General features: G+C 40.1%; 2 protein-coding genes across 6 annotated transcripts in view; both read right to left on the bottom strand.

The window, feature by feature from the left end:
* The window catches only part of ppp1r21 (protein phosphatase 1 regulatory subunit 21), a 62,732-nt gene extending 60,709 nt beyond the window's left edge, over positions 1-2,023 (bottom strand). For 3 of the 4 annotated variants that reach the window (XM_033025488.1, XM_033025490.1, XM_033025489.1), the window contains exon 1: positions 1,428-2,005. In XM_033025488.1, the coding sequence (XP_032881379.1) occupies positions 1,428-1,481 (54 nt within the window). In that variant the 5' untranslated portion in view covers positions 1,482-2,005. Of the gene's footprint in view, positions 1-1,427 lie in introns of all 4 variants that reach the window. The other variant, XM_033025487.1, reaches the window with a different exon arrangement.
* An 8,718-nt stretch (positions 2,024-10,741) lies between these two features.
* Positions 10,742-22,646, bottom strand: part of foxn2 (forkhead box N2) — a 59,816-nt gene continuing 47,911 nt past the window's right edge. The window contains exons 7-8 of one of the 2 annotated variants that reach the window (XM_033025491.1): positions 20,205-20,319; positions 10,742-18,202 (exon numbers count right to left, since the gene is read on the bottom strand). In XM_033025491.1, coding sequence (XP_032881382.1) covers positions 17,815-18,202; positions 20,205-20,319 — 503 coding nt within the window. In that variant the 3' untranslated portion in view covers positions 10,742-17,814. The remainder of the gene's footprint in view (positions 18,203-20,204; positions 20,320-22,646) is intronic. The other variant, XM_033025493.1, reaches the window with a different exon arrangement.

The raw sequence follows: 22,646 nt of genomic DNA on the forward strand, positions 1-22,646 counted from the left end.
CAGCTCTCAATTTAAAATAGGGCAGCACAATGGCATAGCTGGTAAAGCTGCCGCCACCTCAATGCGCCAGGCGTCTGGGTTCAACCCTGAACTCAGGTGCGGTCTCTGTAGAATTTGCACATTCTCACAAGCTTCCTCTGGTGTTCCGGCTTTCTCCCACATTGCTAAAACATGTGGGGTTGCAGGTTAATTACCCTCTGTAAATTGCCCCTAGTGTGTATGGAGTGAAATGCGAAACTGGTATAGCCTGAATCATCCTACCAACGGGGCCAAGGAAAGAGCGTTCACGTCGCGGCCCTGTTTCAACCAATCTTTCCACCACCACGCGCAAGAAGCACAAGAAGCGCAAGACAGACACCATTGTGCAGATGCCGAGAAGTGTGTTCAGCTCTGGCTGAACAACTTCTAATCTTGTGTGTGGACTCGATAAGAAGAAGATCCTACCAACAACTAAAGAGCAGTCCTCAGCTACTATCCACCTCATTGAAGATGCTCGGACTATCTTGTACACTGTGGACGACTCGATTGTAATCATGTATAGTCATTCCGCTGACTGGTTGGCACACAACAAAAACATTTTCACTTTCCTTTTTTAATACACTGCATCATTCGCTAGACATTCGAGTTTTTTCATAAAAATAGTTTAAATGGTCATTAGTGACCTCTTGCAACCATCTGAAGACAAAGATATAATATTCTCTATCATTTCTCCACTCTCTTCCTTAAAGGTCTGAAATAGCATTTAATCTTATTAGTACTTCTAAAAGATGAGACTAAAATTAACTCACCCCTACATGCAACACTTATAACTTTGAATAAATCACATTAAATTCATTTCTAAATACCCAAATTACATATCAAGAGTATCCAAGTTAAAAACTTCAATGCAAATAATTGTGACATTATTTTTAAGCTTCATGCAGTCAATACACATCAATACACTTTTTAATAAATTGCAGGCAATTTCACAATTAAAGGATTTTTTTCTTTATATGCTAAAATGAGGCAATTTTCAGGTTACCTTACTTCGACTAGCAATTAATCTGTACACATTGTGGAACAGAACGAGTATAAAGAGACACTTAGTCTTTAAGTTAGAATGCAAAGGTTGTCTTGTTAGATAATCACACTGTAAAAATACCGTACAGTGATCATAATTTAACAAAAGATTGTTAACCTAAAGTGGTTAGTTAACCCATTTACGTTTGGAAATGCTTATGTTTATATGAAAATGTTTATATTGTAAATCGACTAAAATGCAAATCGACTTTGTTAAAAGAATGATTTATGATTTCTAGCTATCAACCCACTAATGTGTAATTCCATAATTCTTTAATGAATAGCAGAGGTTCGCCTACTCCCATATATCGCAGAAAAAATCTAACATCACGCAAAACACATTAAAAAATGAAGTCAATCCTGCCCACCTTGGAGTATTCCTGGGCCAGTTTCTGATACTTGGCTTGCAAATCTGCGGCCATGGTCAGTAACTGCTTGAAGGGTGATTGCAAGAGGCGGCCACAACCTGGCTCATCACCCAGCAAGGGAGAAAAGGTCGAGAAAACCCGGGGGGGGGGTCTCTGCCTTCTTCACTTAGATGCCATGAACCACATCAAAGCATCTTTGATAAGGAGAAGGAAGAAATTAGCATGGAGTAGTCGAGAATTAACGAAAAAATGTTTCTCAAGTTCTTCCACTCCGTTCGTTGCCACTGGCCCTTCGGCCCGTCCACTCTTTCGTTGGCCTTGGCCCTGGCCCTTCGACCCGTCTACTCTGTGGCATCCACTACCCCTTCGCCCTCGCTCTCGCTCTCGCTCTCCGAACAATTCTTGCTTTCTTCTGATGTTGAACCTTCTTGCCACCCCAACCGGTACTTCAGCCGGTGTGGATTACTTTGATTCCCCCCATAACCCAGACGCATCGGTTGTGCACGGGCAGCGCCAGGGGCCCGAACCAGCACCAGCACTCGCACCTCGGCGCCGACTACTTCCGGCTCCACGAGCTGGTTCAAAAGGCCACGCGCAAAGCGCGCTGACGTAAACACGCGAGCCGTCGGACGGCGTCGCCACGGCAACCAGTCCGCGCGCCCGGAATCAAGTCACGTGCGATGCGACGGTTTCCCCCTCCCCCCGCCGTAACCCACGTGACCGGGACGCTGGGGCTCCGGGTCGTCATGGTAACCAGTTTGTATTTAGTTGATGGTCTCGGGATAAACACTGCGAAACTTCCGATGAAAGTATTAAATTAATCACCGGACGATTATAAAGATCGGCAATACTGCAACTCTGAGAGGTGCCGGAGGCATACATCAGGTGGGACAAATTATGAAAATAGAAATATAATTCACAAATCTTTTGCAGTTTGTAAAAGAGAGCTGTATTTTATCGTGGCCGTGTTGATTGTATTTGATCTGTCGTTTAGATCTATTTTTATTTAATTTTTTCAACATTTATTCCCAGCTCCTTATAATGAACTTTGATACACTTGAATCACAACTATATTTCAGTGTATTACATTGATTGGCGTCACATCAGTGTCAGTGGCATTTAAGGCCTTGAGCCCACACATCGCTGATTAATTTTTAATAATCCTGAATCCAAATAGTGGGCAAGGATAATTTTTATTGTTTTTAAGCTCAATTGAGGTTTTTTTTCCTACATTGCCTGTAATCAGTAATATACACTTGAAACATTTTTATACTAATAAAAAAATAAGATCAAAGGATGACTATTGGATATGATAACTGGAGGCAAACTTTACAAAAGTAGACACATAAAGCTGGAGTAACTCAGCCGGGTCAGGTAACATCTCTGGAGAAAAAAAATAGGTGACGTTTCAGGTCAGAAGAAGGGTTCTGAAATGAAACGTCACTTATCCCTTTTCTGAATGAGTGAATACGTTATTGTCACATGTGACGAGTCACAGTGAAATTCTTTGTTTTGCATACCCAAGGTGTGCAAAGAGCTGCCACATAATTGACGGTAACAAAGTATCCCACATCCTCTCCCACATGCTGGGTCCTCCATGATCCGCTGAGTTACTCCAGCTTTTTGTATCTATCTTTGGTATAGACCAGCATCTGCGGTTCCTTCCTACACATTGTGCAGGCAAACGTTACAAAATGCATTGCAGTTAATCTGACAACCCACAAACCCTACTACTAACATGAATAAGGGCAGCAGGTCCATGGGTCTGCTCAATGCCACACAATATCCTGATTTGGAAATGTATCACTAACCAGCAGCATTCTGGAAATACCACCACAATGATGGCAGTGATTCAAGAGGGTGGTTTTCCACCATACTGTCAAAGGCAGATTGGCTTGGAAATGCTGGAAGTACTCATATCCCAAAATATGAATCTGCAAAAAGATGAGTGGTTAAGGTGCAGAAAAATTGAAGCAGCTGTAACTTGCCATTCTGACCATTAACGCAGCAGATTACCCTGCATTGAGTTTTACGGGTTATACGTATAAACCACTAGTATTTATGCACTGGCCAATGCCCTTTATCTTTGTACTTTAGTTATCAATCATTTAAATCCAAAATGATTTCATGTGATGAACACTAGGATTATTATAGAATGAAAAAAGAGATGGCAGAAAGTAAAATGTTTTAGGAAAAATATGTGGTGATGAGGAGTAGATGAGAGAAGGTAGATGCAAGGAATTCCCTGGATAAAAATAATATATTCAGAATTGTTACCTTATTTAAAGAGATGGATGCGGATAGGGAGAAAGACTCTGATATCCACTTCATGTATATGAATGCGGCCTATTAGACCAATCTGGGTTCAAATGTTCCTTTCACTCAGGTGACAGGGGTGTAGGAATGCTGTAGAATCAGTGGTTCCTGATTTTTGCGATTTGCTCTTCCTCTTTGATTCTTCAATTCTACCTTTCTCTTTTGAGCAAGCACTGTTTTTGTTGTTCCCAGTGGGATATGTCAATATTGAAATTCTTCAAGGATGCTCTTGTTCTAAGAGTCTTTGAATCTCTTTCTCAGTCCATCCTGTGAATGTTGACCCACAGTCAGCTCTCCACAGTGGCGGACTGGCCAGGGTGTCAGCTTGCCCGATGGCAAGTGGACCCCTGATGAAGTGGGCCCCCTATATCAAGTGGGCCCCTGATGAAGTGGGCCCCCTTTGTCTCCTGGCAACCAATATTTTTAGACCCAGTCCGCCACTGGCTCTCCATATAGTAACTACTTTGGTATTCTGTCATCTGACATTCGTTTGAACGTGTCTTGCCTCCGTTATCTGTGATTCATTCAATAATGGGACAGAATCTATGTGTCTGGAAACTTGTCTTGCCACTTGATACAAAGCATTCTGCAGACAGGTCATTAGAAGTGGTTAAGCTGGTGTAGCTGCTGTAGATTGTCCATGTCTTGCAAGATTAAAATAAGGTGGGTGTGACAACAGCACAATACACCTGTAACTTGTTTTTTAAACAATTTCCTCTCCTTTTTCACATTTCTCTGTCTTATAAAAGCAGAGCTAGATTTTGCTACCCTGTGGAGACATAAGGAACTGCAGAACTGGAGAAAGTCAAGGTCATGTAGCATATGGGGAGGGAATGGACAGACAACATTTCAAACAGAAGATCAAACAGAACAAGTTGTCTTACAACTTTATGCCATACGCAAGAAGAAGATTCCTCTCATGATTTTGTATGCCTCTATAAGATTTCTCCTCATCCTCCTGAGTTCCATGGAATAGAGACCCAGCCTACTCAACCTCTCCCTTTACCTCACACCCTCTAGTCCTTTCTGAACCCTTTCAAGCTTGACAATATCTTTCCTATAACATGGTGCCCAGAACTGAACACAATATTCTAAATGCGGTCTCACCAACATCTTATATAACTGCAACATGACCTCCCAACTTCTATACTCAATATTCTGACTGATGAAGGCCAAAGTGCCAAGCCTTTTTGACCACCTTATCTACCTGCAACTCGACCTTCAAGGAACCATGTACCTGTACTCCTAGATCCCTCTGCTCTACAACTTGTTCAACGTCCCAAAATGCAACACCTCACACTTTTCTGTATTAAATTCCATCAACCATTCCTCCGCCTACCTGGCCAATCGATCCAGATCCTGCTACAATCACAATCATCTTCACTATCTGTAAACCCACTCACTTTTGTATCATCAGCAAACTTGCTAATCTCATTGATGTAGATGACAAACAGTAACGGGTCCAACAACGAACCCTGAGGCACACCACTAGTCACAGGCCTCCAGTCCGAGAAGCAACCTTCCACCATCACCCTCTGCTTCCTTCTATGGAGGCAATTTTCTATCCATTCAGCTATCTCTCCTTGGATCCCATGCGTTCTAACCTTCCAGAGCAGCCTACCATGTTTTCTTTGTGCTAATTGTGAAGCCAAAGTTGCCAAAGGCACTGGCAATCTTGTCCAAACAAAGTATGGCTGCCATGAAAATGTGTTTACAATTGTCCAGCAACTTTATACAGTCATAAAGTCATACAACATGGGGAACAGGCCTACCTTGAATATGCTGACCAATTTGGCATTCTAAGCTAGTTCCATTTTCCTACATTTAGCCCATATCCCTATAAACCCTTCCCATCCATATATCTGTAAAAATGGCTTTTAAATGTCATCCCCGCATCTCTGCCTGTAGCTTTCTCCAACTCATTCCAGATAAGTTCCACCCAAAAAGTTGCCCCTGAGGTCTTTCTTAAATCTTTCCCCTCTCACGTTAAGCCCATGCCCCCCTAGTTTGAGAATTCTCTACTTGGAGGAAAAAGATTGAGTGTTCATTTTATCCATGTCCCCCCATGATCTTCTATACTTCAATAAGGTCACCCACCTGCATCCCAAAGGAAAAAGCTCCAGCCAATCCAGCCTCTCTCTATAACAAATCTGCAAGCCCTGATAACATCATGGTAAAACGCTTTTTGCACCCCTAGCAACTTAATGACATCTTACCTATAGTTAGTTGGGTGACCAGAACTGCATGCAGTACTCCCAAGTGTGGTCTCACATGTACTGTTGCATCATGATGTGCTAACGTTTGTTCTTGGTACCCTTCCCAATGAAGGCAAGCATGCCAAACGGTACGATGGCCAGAATAATGGAATCTTCAGACCGATTCCTAGTCACCAGTGATGTGAAAGGAGGATGTGTGCTTGCCCTTTAGTATGATGTGCATTGCAATGTTCTCTGCACTAATATAGAAGATGGAAGTCACCTTAGATACAAAACTGATGGTGCTCTTTTAACCTAAGGACACTCTCAGCAGAAACCAAACCACTTTAATGGACTTCCTCTTTGCTGATGATTGTGCACTCAATATAAGCTCAGAGGTTAATATGATCTGTAACGCAAGGATGAACCACTTGATGGCACTCTAATTGCAATTGTGGTTGTGTGGATTAGGAAGGATCAGTAACAATGCTGCAGTCTCATTTGACGTGCCAGCAAGAGCAGTGGTTAAAAATATTTCTGAAATTCACTCCGGGTCAAGAGAATGGGAGTTATAAAGTTGGATTTGCAGATACAAATTCTTTACACTTGGATTCCTGGATATCGTGCAGAAATTAACCAAAATTGTTTGTTTTCTTGTGGTTCCCACCAAACAGATTAACAGGCTAATTGTCTATCAATTGTATACCCAATACATCATCCAGATATTTGTGGAATCTACTCTAATTGGAGTGAAAGGTCAGCAGATCACCCAGTTGACATTTTGGAGAAAGAATTAGGGTGAGGTTTAAACAATGCGTGGAGGTAGGTCAGCGTGGGATGAAATTGACGTGTGTGTGAGTAAAACTTGGGAAGGAAGAAATTCTTCTACCGTGCAGTTTAGCACAGCTCCAATGGCATTTATAAATTTGCTGACGACACCACTGTGGTGATGAGTCAGCCTTCAGGAAAGAGATAGAACAACTGGTGGAATGATGCCGCAACAACCATCTCTCCACTCAACGTCAACAAGGCCAAGGAACTTTAGAAGAGGAAGTCAGGAGACCACACACATGAGATTTCATTTGTGGGTCAACAGTGGAGGTAGTTTGCAGCTTCAAATTCCTGGGTGTTAACATCTCAGATTACCATTCTTGGGCCCATCACATAGAGGCAGCGCACATGCACTCCTACTTTTTCAGACATTTAAAGACATTTGGACAGGTATGTAGATAGGAAAGGCTAAGAGGGCTATAGGTCAAAATGCAGGTTTAACAATAAACTCAAACCTCACTTGACCCATGCCAAAACAGAAAATTGGGGCACTTCTATCATGAATCCAGTCTTCTGGTTTTACCTGTCAAAATTTCCAAAGCTTAGGAAAAATGGTTTCAATTAATTTAAAATTGAACAGTAAAATTAAGGCATGCAGTTTCATCACAATTTTTATTTGACCAACACCCTTTCCTTGAGTTATTAAGTTAGCTCAGCCCTTGTATATCTGCATCAGAACTGAAATTGGACAGCTGGTTTGCAGGATTTTTTTCCTGCATGTCTTATGAATTTTAATTGCTAATCCACATGAACCAACTTGTTTTGTGAAACCTCCATTATAGAAGAGATCGTCAGTAATTATATCTTTCACTTTCAATCCAGTAACATTATGTTTAGGAAGGAACTGCAGATGCTGATTTAAACCGAAGATAGGCACAAAATGCTGGAGGCAACACCTCTGGAGAGAAGAAATGGGTGAAGTTCCTTCTCCCGCTCAGTTACTCAAGCATTTCGTGTCTATCCAGAGTTAACACCAGACAGGAGGTAATTCAGTATCTTGTGTTTATAATCAGAAGCAAAATATTATAGATGCAGAAAATCAGAAAAAATCAGGAACTGTTGAAACTCACAGAACATTAAACAGCATCTGTGGAGAAAGTTAATATTAAGTCATCACAATGAGTTATCTACTTAATCACATTCTCCATCTGTATATTTATATGCAAAATCAAGAATTAAACATTAAAATAAAGGCTAGCTGAAGAAGAAAATATGTTTAAGTTAGACACAACACTGTACTGAGGACAGCCAAACATATCAATAAATATCAAAAGATTAATGGCTAAAGAAATATCATCAAGAATTGTACAAATAATTATCTAACCTTATTTTCCGCTTCCCTAAAGTCCCCTAAGGTTTCAACAGTGTAGTTCATTTAGGCTGTCAGGAGCTCTTACGGTTTTAATTGGGGGGTGGGGGGGGGGGGACTTCAAGAATTAAGTTGTTCCTGATTACTTTGATGCAAAGGGTAAACATTTCTTGTACTCCCTATAGAACTTTAATCATGCCTCAAATTAGAAAACATGTAAAATTAGTCAAAACAGCAATTCATAATCTTCACACACTCTTCAAGTGTAATGTTATTGGAGGAAGATGTGAGAGTTGCTCTCCAGCCTCTTTCCACATCATGAACGATAATTTTGAAGACTTTCAAGATCAGTAGAGAAAAAAAATCTTAATTTATAGATGTGAAAATTGTAAGTAAAGTCTTGATCCTACTCTGCATGCTGTACCGGTGTCTGTTTAAAGTTGGATGATAATTCAATGAAGCTGCTATCAGAGATCCCAGTAATACTTCTGTGATGCAACAGCAGTCCGTGAAACCGATCTAAGGTAAAGGGGTGATGAAGATGTAATTAAACATAATTGGTGAACACGTTTGTGAGGCAGCACTTGGAGCATTGTGTTCAGCTCGGGTCACCCTACTATAGGGAAGATTCCATTAAGCTATTCCATTAAGAGTGCTACAAAAATGTATGAGGATGTTGCCAGGATTTGAGGCCCTCAGGTATAAGGAGAAGTCGGGGAGGCTAGGACTAAATTCCTTGGTGTGCAGGATACTGAGGGGTGATCATATAGAGGTGTATAAAATCATGAGGGATATTGATAGGGTGAATGTAGAGTCTTTTTCCAGGGTAGGAAATACAGAAATCAAGAAATACAGGGTATTGGTGAAAGGGGAAAGATTTATTAGGAACTTGACGGGGTAGCTTTTCCACACAGGTGGTGTATATATTGAATGATCTGCCAGAACAAGTAGTTGAGGTAGGTACAATGATACAACAATTTAAAAGACATTTTGATAGGTACATGGATAGAAAGCTGTAGAGGAATACTAGACCAAGTGCAGACCCGTTGGGTCTGTTCCCCCAACGTGCGTTTGTGGGGGGGGGGGGGAGGCGGCATGCAGCGTCACACACTAACTACCCCCCCCCGTCCCCCCGTCCCCCACACTCACGCTAATGGAGGGGAGGAGGGGAGAGAGAGAGAGAGGGGGAGGGAGAGGAGGGGGGGGAGAGGGGGGGGGGGGGGGGGAGAGGGGGGAGGGAGAGAGAGGGGGTGCTGAGATGGGGGTGAGATGAGGGGCGGGGGAGAGGTGGGGAGCAGGGAGGGGGAGGGAGGGTGGAGGGAAGGGGTTGTGGTGTGTGGAGGGGAGGGTGGTTCAGGGGAGGGACGGTGGGGGAGGGGAGGAGGGGGAGAGAAGGAGAGGAGAGGGGGGGAGAGAGGAGGGGGGGAGGAGGAGAGGGAGAGAGGAGAGGGAGAGAGAGGAGGGGGGGAGAGGAGAGGGGGGGAGAGGAGAGGGGGGGAGAGGAGAGGGGGGGAGAGGAGAGGGGGGGAGAGGAGAGGGGGGAGAGGAGAGGGGGGAGAGGAGAGGGGGGAGAGGAGAGGGGGGGGAGAGGGAGGGGAGAGGGAAGGGGGGAGGGGGGGAGGGAGGGGGGGAGAGGGAGGGGGGGAGAGGGAGGGGGGGAGAGGGAGGGGGGGAGAGGGAGGGGGGGAGAGGGAGGGGGGGGAGGGGAGGGGGAGGGGGGGGGGGGGGGGGGAGAGGGGAGGAGGGGGGGGGGGGGGAGAGAGAGTGCCTTTTTACTTCAACCCAAACCCAAACAACCATTTGCAGGCAGTGCTTTTTTACCTCTAACCATGTTTTCAAACCAAATTAAGGGTACTCACAGTGCTGTAGACATTTGTCAGTGTCATTCAGAGCTCTGATTGAGGCACACCACTTCCTGGTTTTATAGTCCCTCCCCCTCCCTCCAGCAGGGGCAGCAGAGAGAATGGGGAATTTTGTAAAAACGTTAATATCTCTGTCAATTTTCATTGACGTGAAAAATCCTCGGGACACATGCGGCGGAGGGGGGCTCTGAGCGAGGTGGCCAAAAATGACGGCCGTAGGTGGCGGCGTACTCTCGGAAATCGCAGCACAGAAAGCCAAAACCGGTCAAGAACAGACTTTTAGTAATATAGATAGGCCAAACATGGGCAAATAGGACAAACCTAGATGAGGCATCTTGGTCTGCGTGGACAAGATGTGCTGCAGGGCCTGTTTCTGTGCTGTATAACTCTGTGACTATGCCTCTATAAAATAGATAGTTCACGTGCAGAAATTTACGAAAGAATGAACATAACCAGAAACGTGCGAACAAAAAATATTTATTTGTAATTCCATACAAATGAAATTTGTGTATCTTTGGTGAAAATAAACATTAACAACATAGGGTAACGTACATATTTTGTGTGGTATAATTAAACAAATTTAAAAACATAGTTTCTAACAACCTTTTCAAGAATCAGATTGGCAAAAGGTTTTAGTAAAATTGCATTACATTGTAGGCACAAGGCAATTATCACAAATATTCTAACGCAGGAAGTCGCATGTATCCTTCCTTACCCCCATTATCATAAAAGCAATTGTTTTCTGATTTATGAAAAACAAACCAGTTATGTTGGCATATTAAATGTTAAGCATGTATTTTCGGTTACAAAATATAAGGATAGGAAGTATTGGAAAAGCAACATTTTACATCCATATATTTGTTTTGTTATTTCACTGAATTTCAAGTTCTCAATCCTTTCACTGTTAGCTTTTTTTTTTTTTTAAATGGGTTTCATTATCTTGCAGCTACCAGAGTACCATTCAATTTTACTGCATGCAATATTCAACAAAATAGAATAACATAACTCACATAATGTCAGCTTAAGCCAAAAACAGCTTGATGAATAAAATATCAAAGTTAAACAAAAGGCAATGGCTTTCAGATATGGCAGTAAGATACTCCTGTAAACATAAACTTTTGCAGATTTTGTTCTCTAAAATGGCAATGCGAAATGTACTAAATTTGTCTCAATGTGGTTGAATCATTTGTCATTTGTTAGAGAATAACGTTTGTAAGAGACTGTTAGAGGTTATGGAGTGAATCTCATCCAGCACAAAACACATACACTCAAGCAACCAAAGCTTAAAAAAAGACCCAGACGTGCTTCCCATTTTATGGGAAATTAGTCTTAATTTAGAGAATCTTGGCAAGAGAATTTAAAATGTTAAATCATTTCAAAAGGAAGTACAAAAGCTCCATATTTAATAACTGAACAACCCAGGGCAAAATATAGAATGGGTAGGGTTGCAATCACCTTTGAAATTCCCCAGCGTGAGAGTAATGGTTCGTCCCCAATTAGTGTCCAGGGTCTTAAGCTGTAAAGTTGTTTTGTCTGTTTTTATTAAGGGTCAATCATATCATCTCTTTACAAAGCAATGACTCCTGCTGCTGATTCACACAGATTTTCACCCCAGTTTGAACAGCCATCTTATGCAAAGGTAGGAAATATTGATAAAAAGGGATTAAAAAAACCCAAAACAAATTTTAAATAAGAGAATCATTTTTGCCCTCAGTGGGAATTAAACAACACATCAGAGGTCAGGAAATACCTTGTTTCCCGTATAGCGATGTTTTGTATGACAGCTGTGCCATATTCAGTCCATACCTACAATATTTTTATTTTGCCAATTACGGACATCCAAATGTTCCATTTACTACAATAGCTTTCAAGGACAACAGTAATCACAATGTTGGTTTGGGAACAAACTAGTTCTACCTTGCATGCAAGCAATTTCTGCAAATTCCCAACCAGATGGTAATCTGAACCATATGCTGCCTCTGTCCAGAGATGCAATATAAAAACATTGATATGCACTGCAATGTGGAAGAATAAAGTTTGAATCTTTTGTTTTGTTCTGAAGTGGATCATGATTGAAATTAGTTACAAAAATAACTTGTTCCTGTGAAGGGAACATCTGGTAAGTAACATTCATCTGTTGCTGCTCCAGTGACTCACAAATGCAGATAGTCAGTGCTGAATGAACCTATTGCTGGGATCACAGGGGAATGCTGCACCCGCCTCAGCATGACTGTTCTATGGAAGATAAAGAAATTGACTATGTTTCATTTTCCCCAGTTCATGCTTGTATTATTCTACAGCAATGTGCACATTGGGTACTGGCGGCATCAAATGCAGCAGTAATGCCCATGAAGCTGTATCCAAGTAATTAACGACATTGGAGAGTGGTGGGGAGAGAATTGTCCAAACAAAATTCCTGCTCCTTCTAACTTTTCCACGGAATCGGTTGGTGTAGTTACTATTCAGAATAACTAGAGTCCAGAAATGATGGCCATAGTTTCAATCGTCAAATTGTCTTTCTTCAGGCAAAGTACCTGTACTATAATAGCTAGCAAGTGCTATACAATGCATGAAGTCCCATTCAGAGAGGGAAATGTGTATTGGCTCTGCTCTCAAACGATCCTGCCAATAAACATTTATAGGAAGTAAACATTGAGACAACAAATCAAATAATAGTTTTTAATTGATAAATAGCTCATTTAGAAGATTTCAAATTGTTCAGCAGGTAACAAAGGCACGTAAACAAACATCATCTTTAATGTTGTTGAACTGACAGCCATTTTATTTGTTGTGGCAGCCATTTTTATCATTTTTTCATGGCAATGTTTTGTTTATGAACAGTATTTTATAGCTCAGAATAACTAATGTACATTGAAGAATGCTGTAGGGGGAAAAGTTATGATGTTAAAAAAATCCATGCAGGAAGCCACATTTAGGTATCCAATAGCAATTATATACATAGTTGTTTCTTGGCTGGCAAACTGTAAATAGGTACCCCACCAAATATCTGCATGGTGAAAAATTAATTGATTCAATTTCAGCATAGCCCAAACTTGGCAACCAAATGTATTCAAGATTTTTAGTGAGAAAGTCCACCCCTTCAAGAACACAATGTACATTCTATAAAAGGGCCAAAGGAAAATAAAAATATATACTTCTCAAACTTTGGCAAGGAGGCATTCACCAAAGGACGGTGTAGTAAGAAATGGAGCACATCTACTGTCTATTTGTACAACAGCCGAGAAAGAGGGGAACATTGATTAGTAAGATTTGCTGGTGTTGTCTGGAGTACAGAGCCAAATGTGGCTTTAAGAAAATTGTTACCTAGTTTTATTGAAAGGTTATTGAAACTAAAACTCCATCTCCATCAATGCTGCCTGCCGAGTATCCAAAATGTTATTTTAATTACACTAGGAGCATGAAAAAACGCAGTTACAATGTATTAGGAAAATAATTTAATATAGATAATAATTCACTATTTTCCTTTTAAAGGGATATTGACCCATACACAAAAGGAATGGGAAAATGTGAACATAATCTTTCAAACTTTAATGTTTCTTGTTAATAAATGGATATTTTAGGATGATGGGGTAGTGAAGAATTTAGCAAATTATTTCATTAAACATGTTCACATAAAAACGAGAAAGAAATTGTGACATATATTACAATGTTATAAGAAAATAAATTAATACATTTTGTAGCTATATGCTTACATAACTTCTCAGCCTGTGTATTTGCATAGGCCTTATTCAATCAGTGTGATCAGGGGAGAATGTTTTAAGTCTATGCTGCCAACTAGTTTAAAAAAAACTATAAAATGCTCTCCTCTCCTTCTTCCCATCAAATGGGACATAAAAGCTCTCAGGGTACTTGGCCTCTGAACTATAGCCAAAGTTGCTGGAAACCTCAACTTGACTCAGGAAAAATGTGGAAATGAAAATCAAGCAGTCCAGCAGATGTTAAAGTCACAAAATGTGTCCCTGGACAATATTATCAAATAGTAAGCTGGACATATCCTTCAGTATTATCTGTAGAGGAAAAAAACCCAAATAGTATTTGGTCACAGTACTAAGCACATGAAAGAATATCAGTAATTAGCTGTACTCCATAAAAGGAACTGAATATGCAGGGGAGGATGTAGCCTGAAGCTGATATTCTTGCCTATGCTTAGCTCTACTAACCAAAGATTAATTTTTATAACATACAATTTGTCTCCCTGGGGATTTCTTTATGAAAATTGAACAATTAAGATATGCCAGTTTACCATAAGACCTGTCTCTTATGAACACCTTGAATACATGGTGCAAATGTACATACAATGCAATATGAAAAAAACCCACCACTTTCACTGCCTATGAACTATCCTTTAACTGATCTTATAGATTTCAGACGCTTAACCTCCTTCAGGACAGAACCACACGAGGGAAAAATAATATTGAACATCTTTTTTTAAAAAAGAACATTAGGAAGGTTATTATTCTTCAGTATTTGGAAATAGCATGGTAAACGTTCTAAAAATCACATATTGCTACAAGACCAAAGGAAAGGTGATTTTTTTGTGGCAGTTGGCCTGTGCTCTTTTTAACAAAGAAACTTTTAAAAATCATATTCATACTATCCCCATTACAACCTCTCCAAAAATAAAAATCTTCTGATATCCAAAATATACAGGGTCAGAAAATATGGAAAAATAAACTTGAAAATAAATGGTCCCCACAGGACAGTATTCTATATTTACACAAAACAGTAGACTGTTAAGTACACATTTAATTCACCAACATCCAAAAATCAAAAATTTAATGCTACAATTTTGGAAAAGCTTTCCATGTACATCAGTTCGAATGCAATTCTTCCTAAGAGAGACCTGATGTGTCAGCTTAACAATATTAGTGGATAACAAAAAAGTTAACCAATGGCAACAAACTCATCAAGTAAGGGGACATAAAAATTGTGTGTATGTTGGATATTTGAAATGCAAAGTGCTGATGGAAGATCAGTGGTTTGAAATGTTAACTAATTAAAATTCCAGCATCTAGATTTTTTTAAATCTGAAATAAATCAGAAAATTATAGAAATATTCAACAGGTTGGTGAGCATTTGTAGAGTGGTAGTTTTAATTTTTTGCTTCGTGACCCTGGCCCTCAGATGATCTCTGATTTGTTGAACGCTTCTGCCATTTTATATTCTCTTTATAAAATATTAACTTGTATGTCTAACCAGACCAATTCGATAATGTGGATCTACAATGTTACTTTAAGATTGATTTTAATTCCCATTCAATTTTTAGGGGAAACTGCAAAATACATTCACATGCCCAATTTTTATTTAAAACATGTGCCTCTTCCGTTAAGGGCAAAAGTATTGAAATGGGCAAAAGTACAAACTACTTGGCAGATACAATGAAACTTAATTCGGCAAAATGCCAGTGTCTGGCAGCAAAGGTTGGCTTGTCAGCAAAAAGCAGATCATAGCAAATAGGTTCTGGGAAAATTGGTAAGTGGCGTACAGGGCAACAAAGCCCAGATGTTCCAAAGAATATCTCTCACTCCTCTTTATATCATAAAATAACAACTATGACTTATCTTGGAAGGTCTTTTGATCCACCTGACAGCTATCGATCTGAATCACAAGATTAGAGAGTTGCAGTACATTTCCATCAAACTAAAGTTAATATAGGTTAGCATTAGCTTACGAGGCCTTCATCTGCTTCAGTGAGCAACACAACAAATTGGGGTATTATGGAATTATGCTGTAGAAATGCAAGTCAGATTCTAATGGCACGTGGTGGTGATGAAGCAGGCTACAATTTGATGTTCCCCTTCCTTCCCCCTCCCTCCCACCATTTCCCCCCGATAGGCAGTAGGTAAAATTAAAACCCTTATCCTTGGATTTAGTACTGCCCATGACAATTAAGAATATCAAAAAAGGTTGGATTTACATTGTTATATTTTTCTTGATCCTGCTTCAGCTGTAGCACATTATCAGCGTAACGCTGTAAAACTCTCACAAGAATGGAGCACAATAAAAATCATAATATACGCTCCAAAATGTGCTCCCAGGCAAGGTGAATTAGTAATCTGTCTGCTGTTCCTCCTACAACAATCTCAATCTCCCAGTAACATACAACCACAAAAAAAGTTCATTTAGTAGGGCTTATTGAATATTGTGCACATTAAAAAAAGCTCAGACAATATAACACCGTATCCGAAGAGTATTGCATATCTTGAGACATGATCAACAATCCAAATAGAGGACAAGTTAAAATTTGCACAAAATAGTACAATCCCAACATAGTACAAATGCATTGTAGCAAATTGATTTTGTATTTGCGGTTTCCTGGCGTGGTGAAGAAGAAAATCTCTGGTAATTCTACTTATTTCACACTATTTCAGGGATCGGTAAAGGCTAATATCTTACAGTTGACCAACTCTGTGTCTGTTATGGTGTGGTGCAAAACATAAATAACATTTTCAAACAAAGAACATTAATTAAAGAAGAAAAATTAACAAGCACATTTGAATGAATTACAAGGCCCCCTTCTGGTCAGTAGATTTAGGTGACATCATGAATCTTTACCATAAGCATTAGAATTTTAGGATTCAATAGCATGTACATCAATTTTCTAATTTTTTTTTTTCTTAGGTTAAAAATTGGTAGTATGTTACTTTTGCATTGCATGCTGATTTTAATTCTAAATTGCACAGCAAGAGGTATTGCTTGCTTATTACATAAAGGTAATCTAACCCTCTTTGCTGTGACCGATACTGTAATGTCTTTTGATAGAGTCACTTACAGGGTTGTGCTATCATATGGCTCCCAGGTGTGCATCAGTTTAACAAATCCAACTGAGATTTGTGTTTGAACAATTGAAAACATAAAGCCAATCTTCTCCCATTAATAGTTTCTGCAAATAGCCAACATAGTCCAACAAGATCATGGAAGCATGACTACAAGTCATAATATTTTCTAAAAAGAATTATAAACTGCATAGCAATCTCAACTTTGTTCCATTGTAAAGTGCAGCAACATCACAATCTTCATTAATTTATCCAATTGCAGCCTGGGCAGCAGCCATAATAAATATCATAAATGCTGTACACAGAGGAAATATTTAACCGCCTTCCAACACATACAGCATTGCATGATAGAAAACGTGTATGATAATGTGTCTATTGATAAGAACTAAACCTTGCTGTGATATCCCACACAGCCACATGGCTAATTGAGTTAACCTAAGCACGAAGAATGGTGATTAATGATGATGGCTGCTTGTGTCAGAGAAACCAGCACCGTAGAAAGGTTTATGTAATTCTTCTTGAATCTAGTGATGTGCCACTGGCAGCAATTCAGTGTTCACTGGGAACCAAAAATAAGCATATTTGTAAAAAGGAAAAAATGTGAGAGATGGTTAACTTTTAAGTATCTTTACCAACATGTTAGTTTGGGAAAATACTGTTTACAATTTCCAAGATGTCTAAAATATTGCAAAGCCCCACCACCCCTCTTCAACCATATTCATTTTTTCCTAAAAAATTCTTAATTTGCACCTAGTTATGTTAACCAATGAAAGTTTGAACACCTACTTTGATGTGTAGACTGATCAATTGCATGTGTTGTGGACTTGTAGAAATCAATAGATCTTTAAGATGTTCATATTTAAAGCATTGATACAAATCCAAAAAGAGCTGCTCGTTTTCAGAATAGGAGCAAACATATGGCAGTTTATGCAGAAGGACAAGCACCTCTGTCTTTGTATGGCTTTTATGGTCCTTTTGAGAAGGATCCCTTTGAAGAATATTGCCACATTGACACACAATGGGAGATAAGAAAAGGAGACCGGCTATTTTGCAGTTTCTCGTTCATTTTTTCTTGGTTCACTGACTAAAGAATCCAGCAAGATGCAAAAGTGAACCAGCAGCTTCCTTCAGTTCTTCATCAACTTCATGTTGCATTGCTCTGCAGTTATTCCCAGCTGATTGCAACACATTAGAGGCACTGGCACCTAACAGGTCATCCCCTTCAGACTCTTCATCGCTATGGAAACCCTCACTTCCATCACTTCCCTGACGGCTAGCTTTTGGAATAAATTCGTAGACTTCTTCCACCGAGGAGAAGGATGAGACACTAGACCTTGATTCACTGCGAAGAGATATTGTTCCATTTGCACTGTAATTGTGATCTTCCTTTGGATTACTGTTGATGACAGGTAAGCCAGATAGACTTTTGCTACCTTTCTGTAATGGAGAAGCTTCCACATTCTCTCTAAAATTCATAAAAGTAAAATTTTAATGGTAAACATGGTCATTTTTTTTAAAGCGCATAAAAGCAACCCCAAACTCATTCTGGAATCTATTATTTGGAGTACAGACCCGAGGACGATCTACAAAATTGTAAATAGCATTCAATGAGATTTCAGAGCAGGAAATACCTTCCCTTATTGAAAAAAAGTGGCATCTTAGGTGAAAGATGGATAATCAAGTTCTGAGGAGAGGGAAATAAAACAGGATTTAAGCTGGATCAGTAATAATCTGACAATTAATATTTCTGTTTTACTGCAGAGAAAGACAGGAAGACTAGGGGACTCAGGAAAGGGAATGGCAATGACACAAAAATGGGTGGCATCAACAGTGAAGATGGTCATCTGGAATTACAGTGGTATCTTGATTAGCTGGGCAAGGGAACTACAAGTACATAGTTCCCTCATAGTGGCGTCACAAGTAGATAGGGTGCTGAAGGAGGTTGGGACATTATCTTCCAGTTGTACAAGACATTGGTGAGGCCACATTTGGAGTATTTTGGTTAGTTTGGTCACCCCTGCTATAGGAAGTGTCATTAAGCTGGCAAGGGGGTAAAAAAGATTTGAGGATGTCACCAGGATTCAAGGGCTAGTGCTATAGGGAGAGTCAGGCTAGGACTTTATTGCTTGGAGCGCAGGAAGCTGAGGAGTGATCTTGTTGAGGTGTATAAAATAATGAGGGAGATAGGGTGAATGCACAGAGTTAAGATGAGAGGGGAAACATATATTTATTTATTTATTTTTAATATTTTTATTAGAGGCAAACGCATATTATGGTAAAAACATTTCATGTATATCAGTTGTACATTATTAATATTATCAATTGTGGATTGATTCTGCTTCTAGTTTTTTTTTATATTGATAGGGAGTAAGAAAAAACCCCACAAATGTCAAGATAAAAAAAAAGGAATGGAATGATTTACTAATAATACATCATTGGAGATAGGTTCGTAAATTATAAAGTATAACTTTTCATCTAATCCTGAGTTCAAGTTTCAGTTAGGTTCCCGTGCTGAACCGATCTACCCTTTCAAATAGTCAATGATTGGAAACCATATTCTAACAAAAAGTTCTTGTTTGTCCATTAGGACGAGAGGGGAAATATTTAATAGGAATCTTAGGGGCAACGTTTTTCAACCAGAGGGTAGTGGTTATATGGAATGAGCTGCAGACGTTATAGTGGAGGCAGACACTATAATAACCGGTACATCAATAGGAGAGGTTGAAAGGGAGATGGGCCAAACATGGGCAAATGGGACAAACTTAGATGTTGCACCCTGATCGGTATGGACATGTTGGATCAAAGGGCCCATTTCAATGCTGACTATGAATAGAGCAAGCACAAGGGATGAAATGCTCTATTCCTGCTTCCTATCCCTCATGTTCTTGAGTATTTATGTTTTTGAAGGGAAAATGCATAAATAAAAACTTTGAGAAACAGAAGTAGGTATAATATATGAAACCTCAAATACTATTCCTGCCCCTTTCTAAATTTCTAACACCCTCCTTTTAATCTTTATGTTTCGGGAGAAAAGGGATGTGTGACCTTGGCCAAAAATTTACCACTATCTTGAATGAAATTTGTAAACAGTAAAATTAAAAACTCTTTGATAGTATTCTTACCACAAATTTAGGAATAAAACCCAAAATAGGTTATAACCTAATTTCTAATTTACTCTATGAAGAAATTCACTATCTTAAATAGGATAAAGGATATTCTACAGCCCATTTTACAGATTATACTCCTCTTTAAATGCCTATGTCACATGTGGCTGCTGCGGACCTGGCTGAGCTCAGCTAAATACCCGCGGACTAGTGCTGAGATCAAAGACCCTCTTGCTTGGTGTGTCTGTTTCTCAAAGGTGATTTCACTGAAATAATTCTCCAAGCACAGTAAATATCTATTATGTTCACACTTAATTATTGAAATTCAGTCACTGTGTAACACAAAACTAAACATTGGTTTACCTTGTTCTGATTGTGGTTTCGGGCATTTTCACTGTGATTGGGGCATGCTTTGAAAATGCACGTTTGTGACTACGTTTTCTGCTTAGCACTGGACTGTGTTGCTGGGATGAATTACCTGTCAAAATAAAAGTGAAATAATTGATCAGTACTTACAGAAGCTGATCGGAAGAAACAGTGTAGCTAAACATTGTAATTAAGTTATTTTAAGTGTGATAGAGGGGTTTATTGTTGGAATATACAAGTTAATATCACAAAAATGGGAGAACAGTTCTTAGTATATTATTTACATTTTCCAATCTTTAGTGTTGCAGGACAATACCAGAAAATACCAGAAATAAATGTATTTGTTGAGTCTTAGTTTTGTCAAATTTCTTAAGTTAATCTTCAATCTCTATAAAGTGGAATCCCACCCCCCCCTCGCCAAAATCACCCAGAAAGACAATATATGTTTTGCCATTAATATTAAGAATGCACATCGTTGCCCCATTAAAAAAATGGCTAATTTGAATTTCTGCAAATTATGTGTCATGTACAAATAATTTTTCATATGTGATCATGGGAAATGCAGAATCCATGGTTTCAGGCTTTGAGTGCCAGACTCCGAACCAGCAAAAAAAGATTCAAGTGCGCTCTAATCCCTCCACCAATTATTTAAAGATTTATGAAGCCAATAATCACCATCTAGACTTGGACCTGAATGCCTAGCGTTTAGGTTGCTGATTATTTAAGTTAATAAAAACATTTATAAATCTTTACTGATATCTCAAACAAATGTACAAGGCCAGAAAAATTGGTAGCTTTGTCATCTCACAAAATTCCTGAATGCATGTGCATTTCATCTTTTAATGAATTTCTTAGTAAAATGAGAGACCAAATGTTGTGTTACAATTTTTGGCCCACCTTGCTCACCATTGTCCTGGGATGTAAATGAAACAAGTATCGTTCGGATTGATGTTATATTTTACAAGTCATTGACATTTTAAACTTTACAAAAAACACTTTTCAAACCACTTTTCCACTTGCCCTGCCTGTCAGCAATGTTCGACGTCACAATGGGATCCCGAATCTCATTTGCATTTTAAAAAAATCATGTTTTTAAAAAAAACTCTGTTTTACTCAAATTCTTCCGTTTTCATGAACAGCTAACATTGTGTTTACGTTATTTTAAAGAAAAAATCGCAATTTTCATTTGGGGGGGTGGGTGGAATAGGGGGAAGCTTTCATTTAAAAAAAAAAAAATCACGATTTTCATTGTGTGGGGAGGTGAGGAGTGGGGGATAGAGGGAGAGGAGGGGGCTAGGGAGGGAGAGGAGTTATGGAGGGAGGGAGCGACTGAGGGTAGGGGAAAGGAGAGGGAGGGAGGGAGTGGGGGAGAGGGGAAAGGTGAAGAGGCCTGGCAGGAGCCGAGCCCCGGGGCTGTAGACACGGACTGGGCCCTGAGCGCGGCTCCGGGCCCTGGGCTGGGGTTCGAGCCAGTGCAGGGGCTGCTGCTCCAGGCCCGGGGAGGGAGAGGAGCGGGACCCGAGGCAAGGACTAGGCCGCAGCCTCGGCCTCTCCCTCCCCCTCCCGTGGCTCCAGGCCGCTTGGCCCGGGGGGTAGAGGGAGAGGAAGGGGGTAGGGAGGGGAGAGGGGTTATGAAGGGAGGGAGTAACTGAGGGTAGGGGAAAGAAGAGGAAGGGAGAGGTGAAGGGGGGAGTGGGGGAGGGGAGGTGGGGAGGGGAAAGAAGAGGGAGGGTGAAGAGGAGGGGGAGGGAGTGCTGGGGATGAGGGGGAATGGGGGAGGATAGGGGTAGCAAGAGGGAAGGTGAGGTAATGGAGGATGGGAGGGGGAAGAGAGAGGAGGGGAGGGGATGAAGCAGAGGTAGGTTGGTGGAGGGTGGGGAGAGGGAGGGTAATGGAGGAGGGGAATAGGGGACTGAAGAGGGAGAGTGAGATGCGTTGACATTGATCTTATATTTTACGTTATTGCTATTTTAAACTTTAAAAACGTCAGCCGGGCTTGCGCCATTGGGGGCTATGGGTGAGTGGTGGAATATTGCGTTGGGGGAATGGGCCCAATGGGTCCGCACTTGGTCTAGTGTTGGATAAATTTGAAATTGTCACTAAGAAAGTGGGAAGTATCATCAGGAGAAATATGCAGAGCTGATTATTCAAAAATAAATAGTTGAGATCGTTCTTGTTGCATCTTTTACAAGTAAGATAGGTAAATATTTTAAATTGTGGGACATGCAAGGTTTTAGTTCGTTAAGAGAGTTTATACAGTCGTGTCTGGCAGTTGTACATTATAAACTTCTCTTGAATTCAGTAGCTTTGGAGATGGAGTACAAGGAAAACCTTTTGAAATAGTTGCCATGTGATAATTAGCCAATTTAGTGATGATCAGCCAATTTTGTACATTTTTTAATTAATGTCCTCAATCTGACCCCAGAAATAGATACTATA

This window comes from Amblyraja radiata, chromosome 8 (genome assembly GCF_010909765.2).
Source record: "Amblyraja radiata isolate CabotCenter1 chromosome 8, sAmbRad1.1.pri, whole genome shotgun sequence".
Lineage (NCBI taxonomy): Eukaryota > Metazoa > Chordata > Chondrichthyes > Rajiformes > Rajidae > Amblyraja > Amblyraja radiata.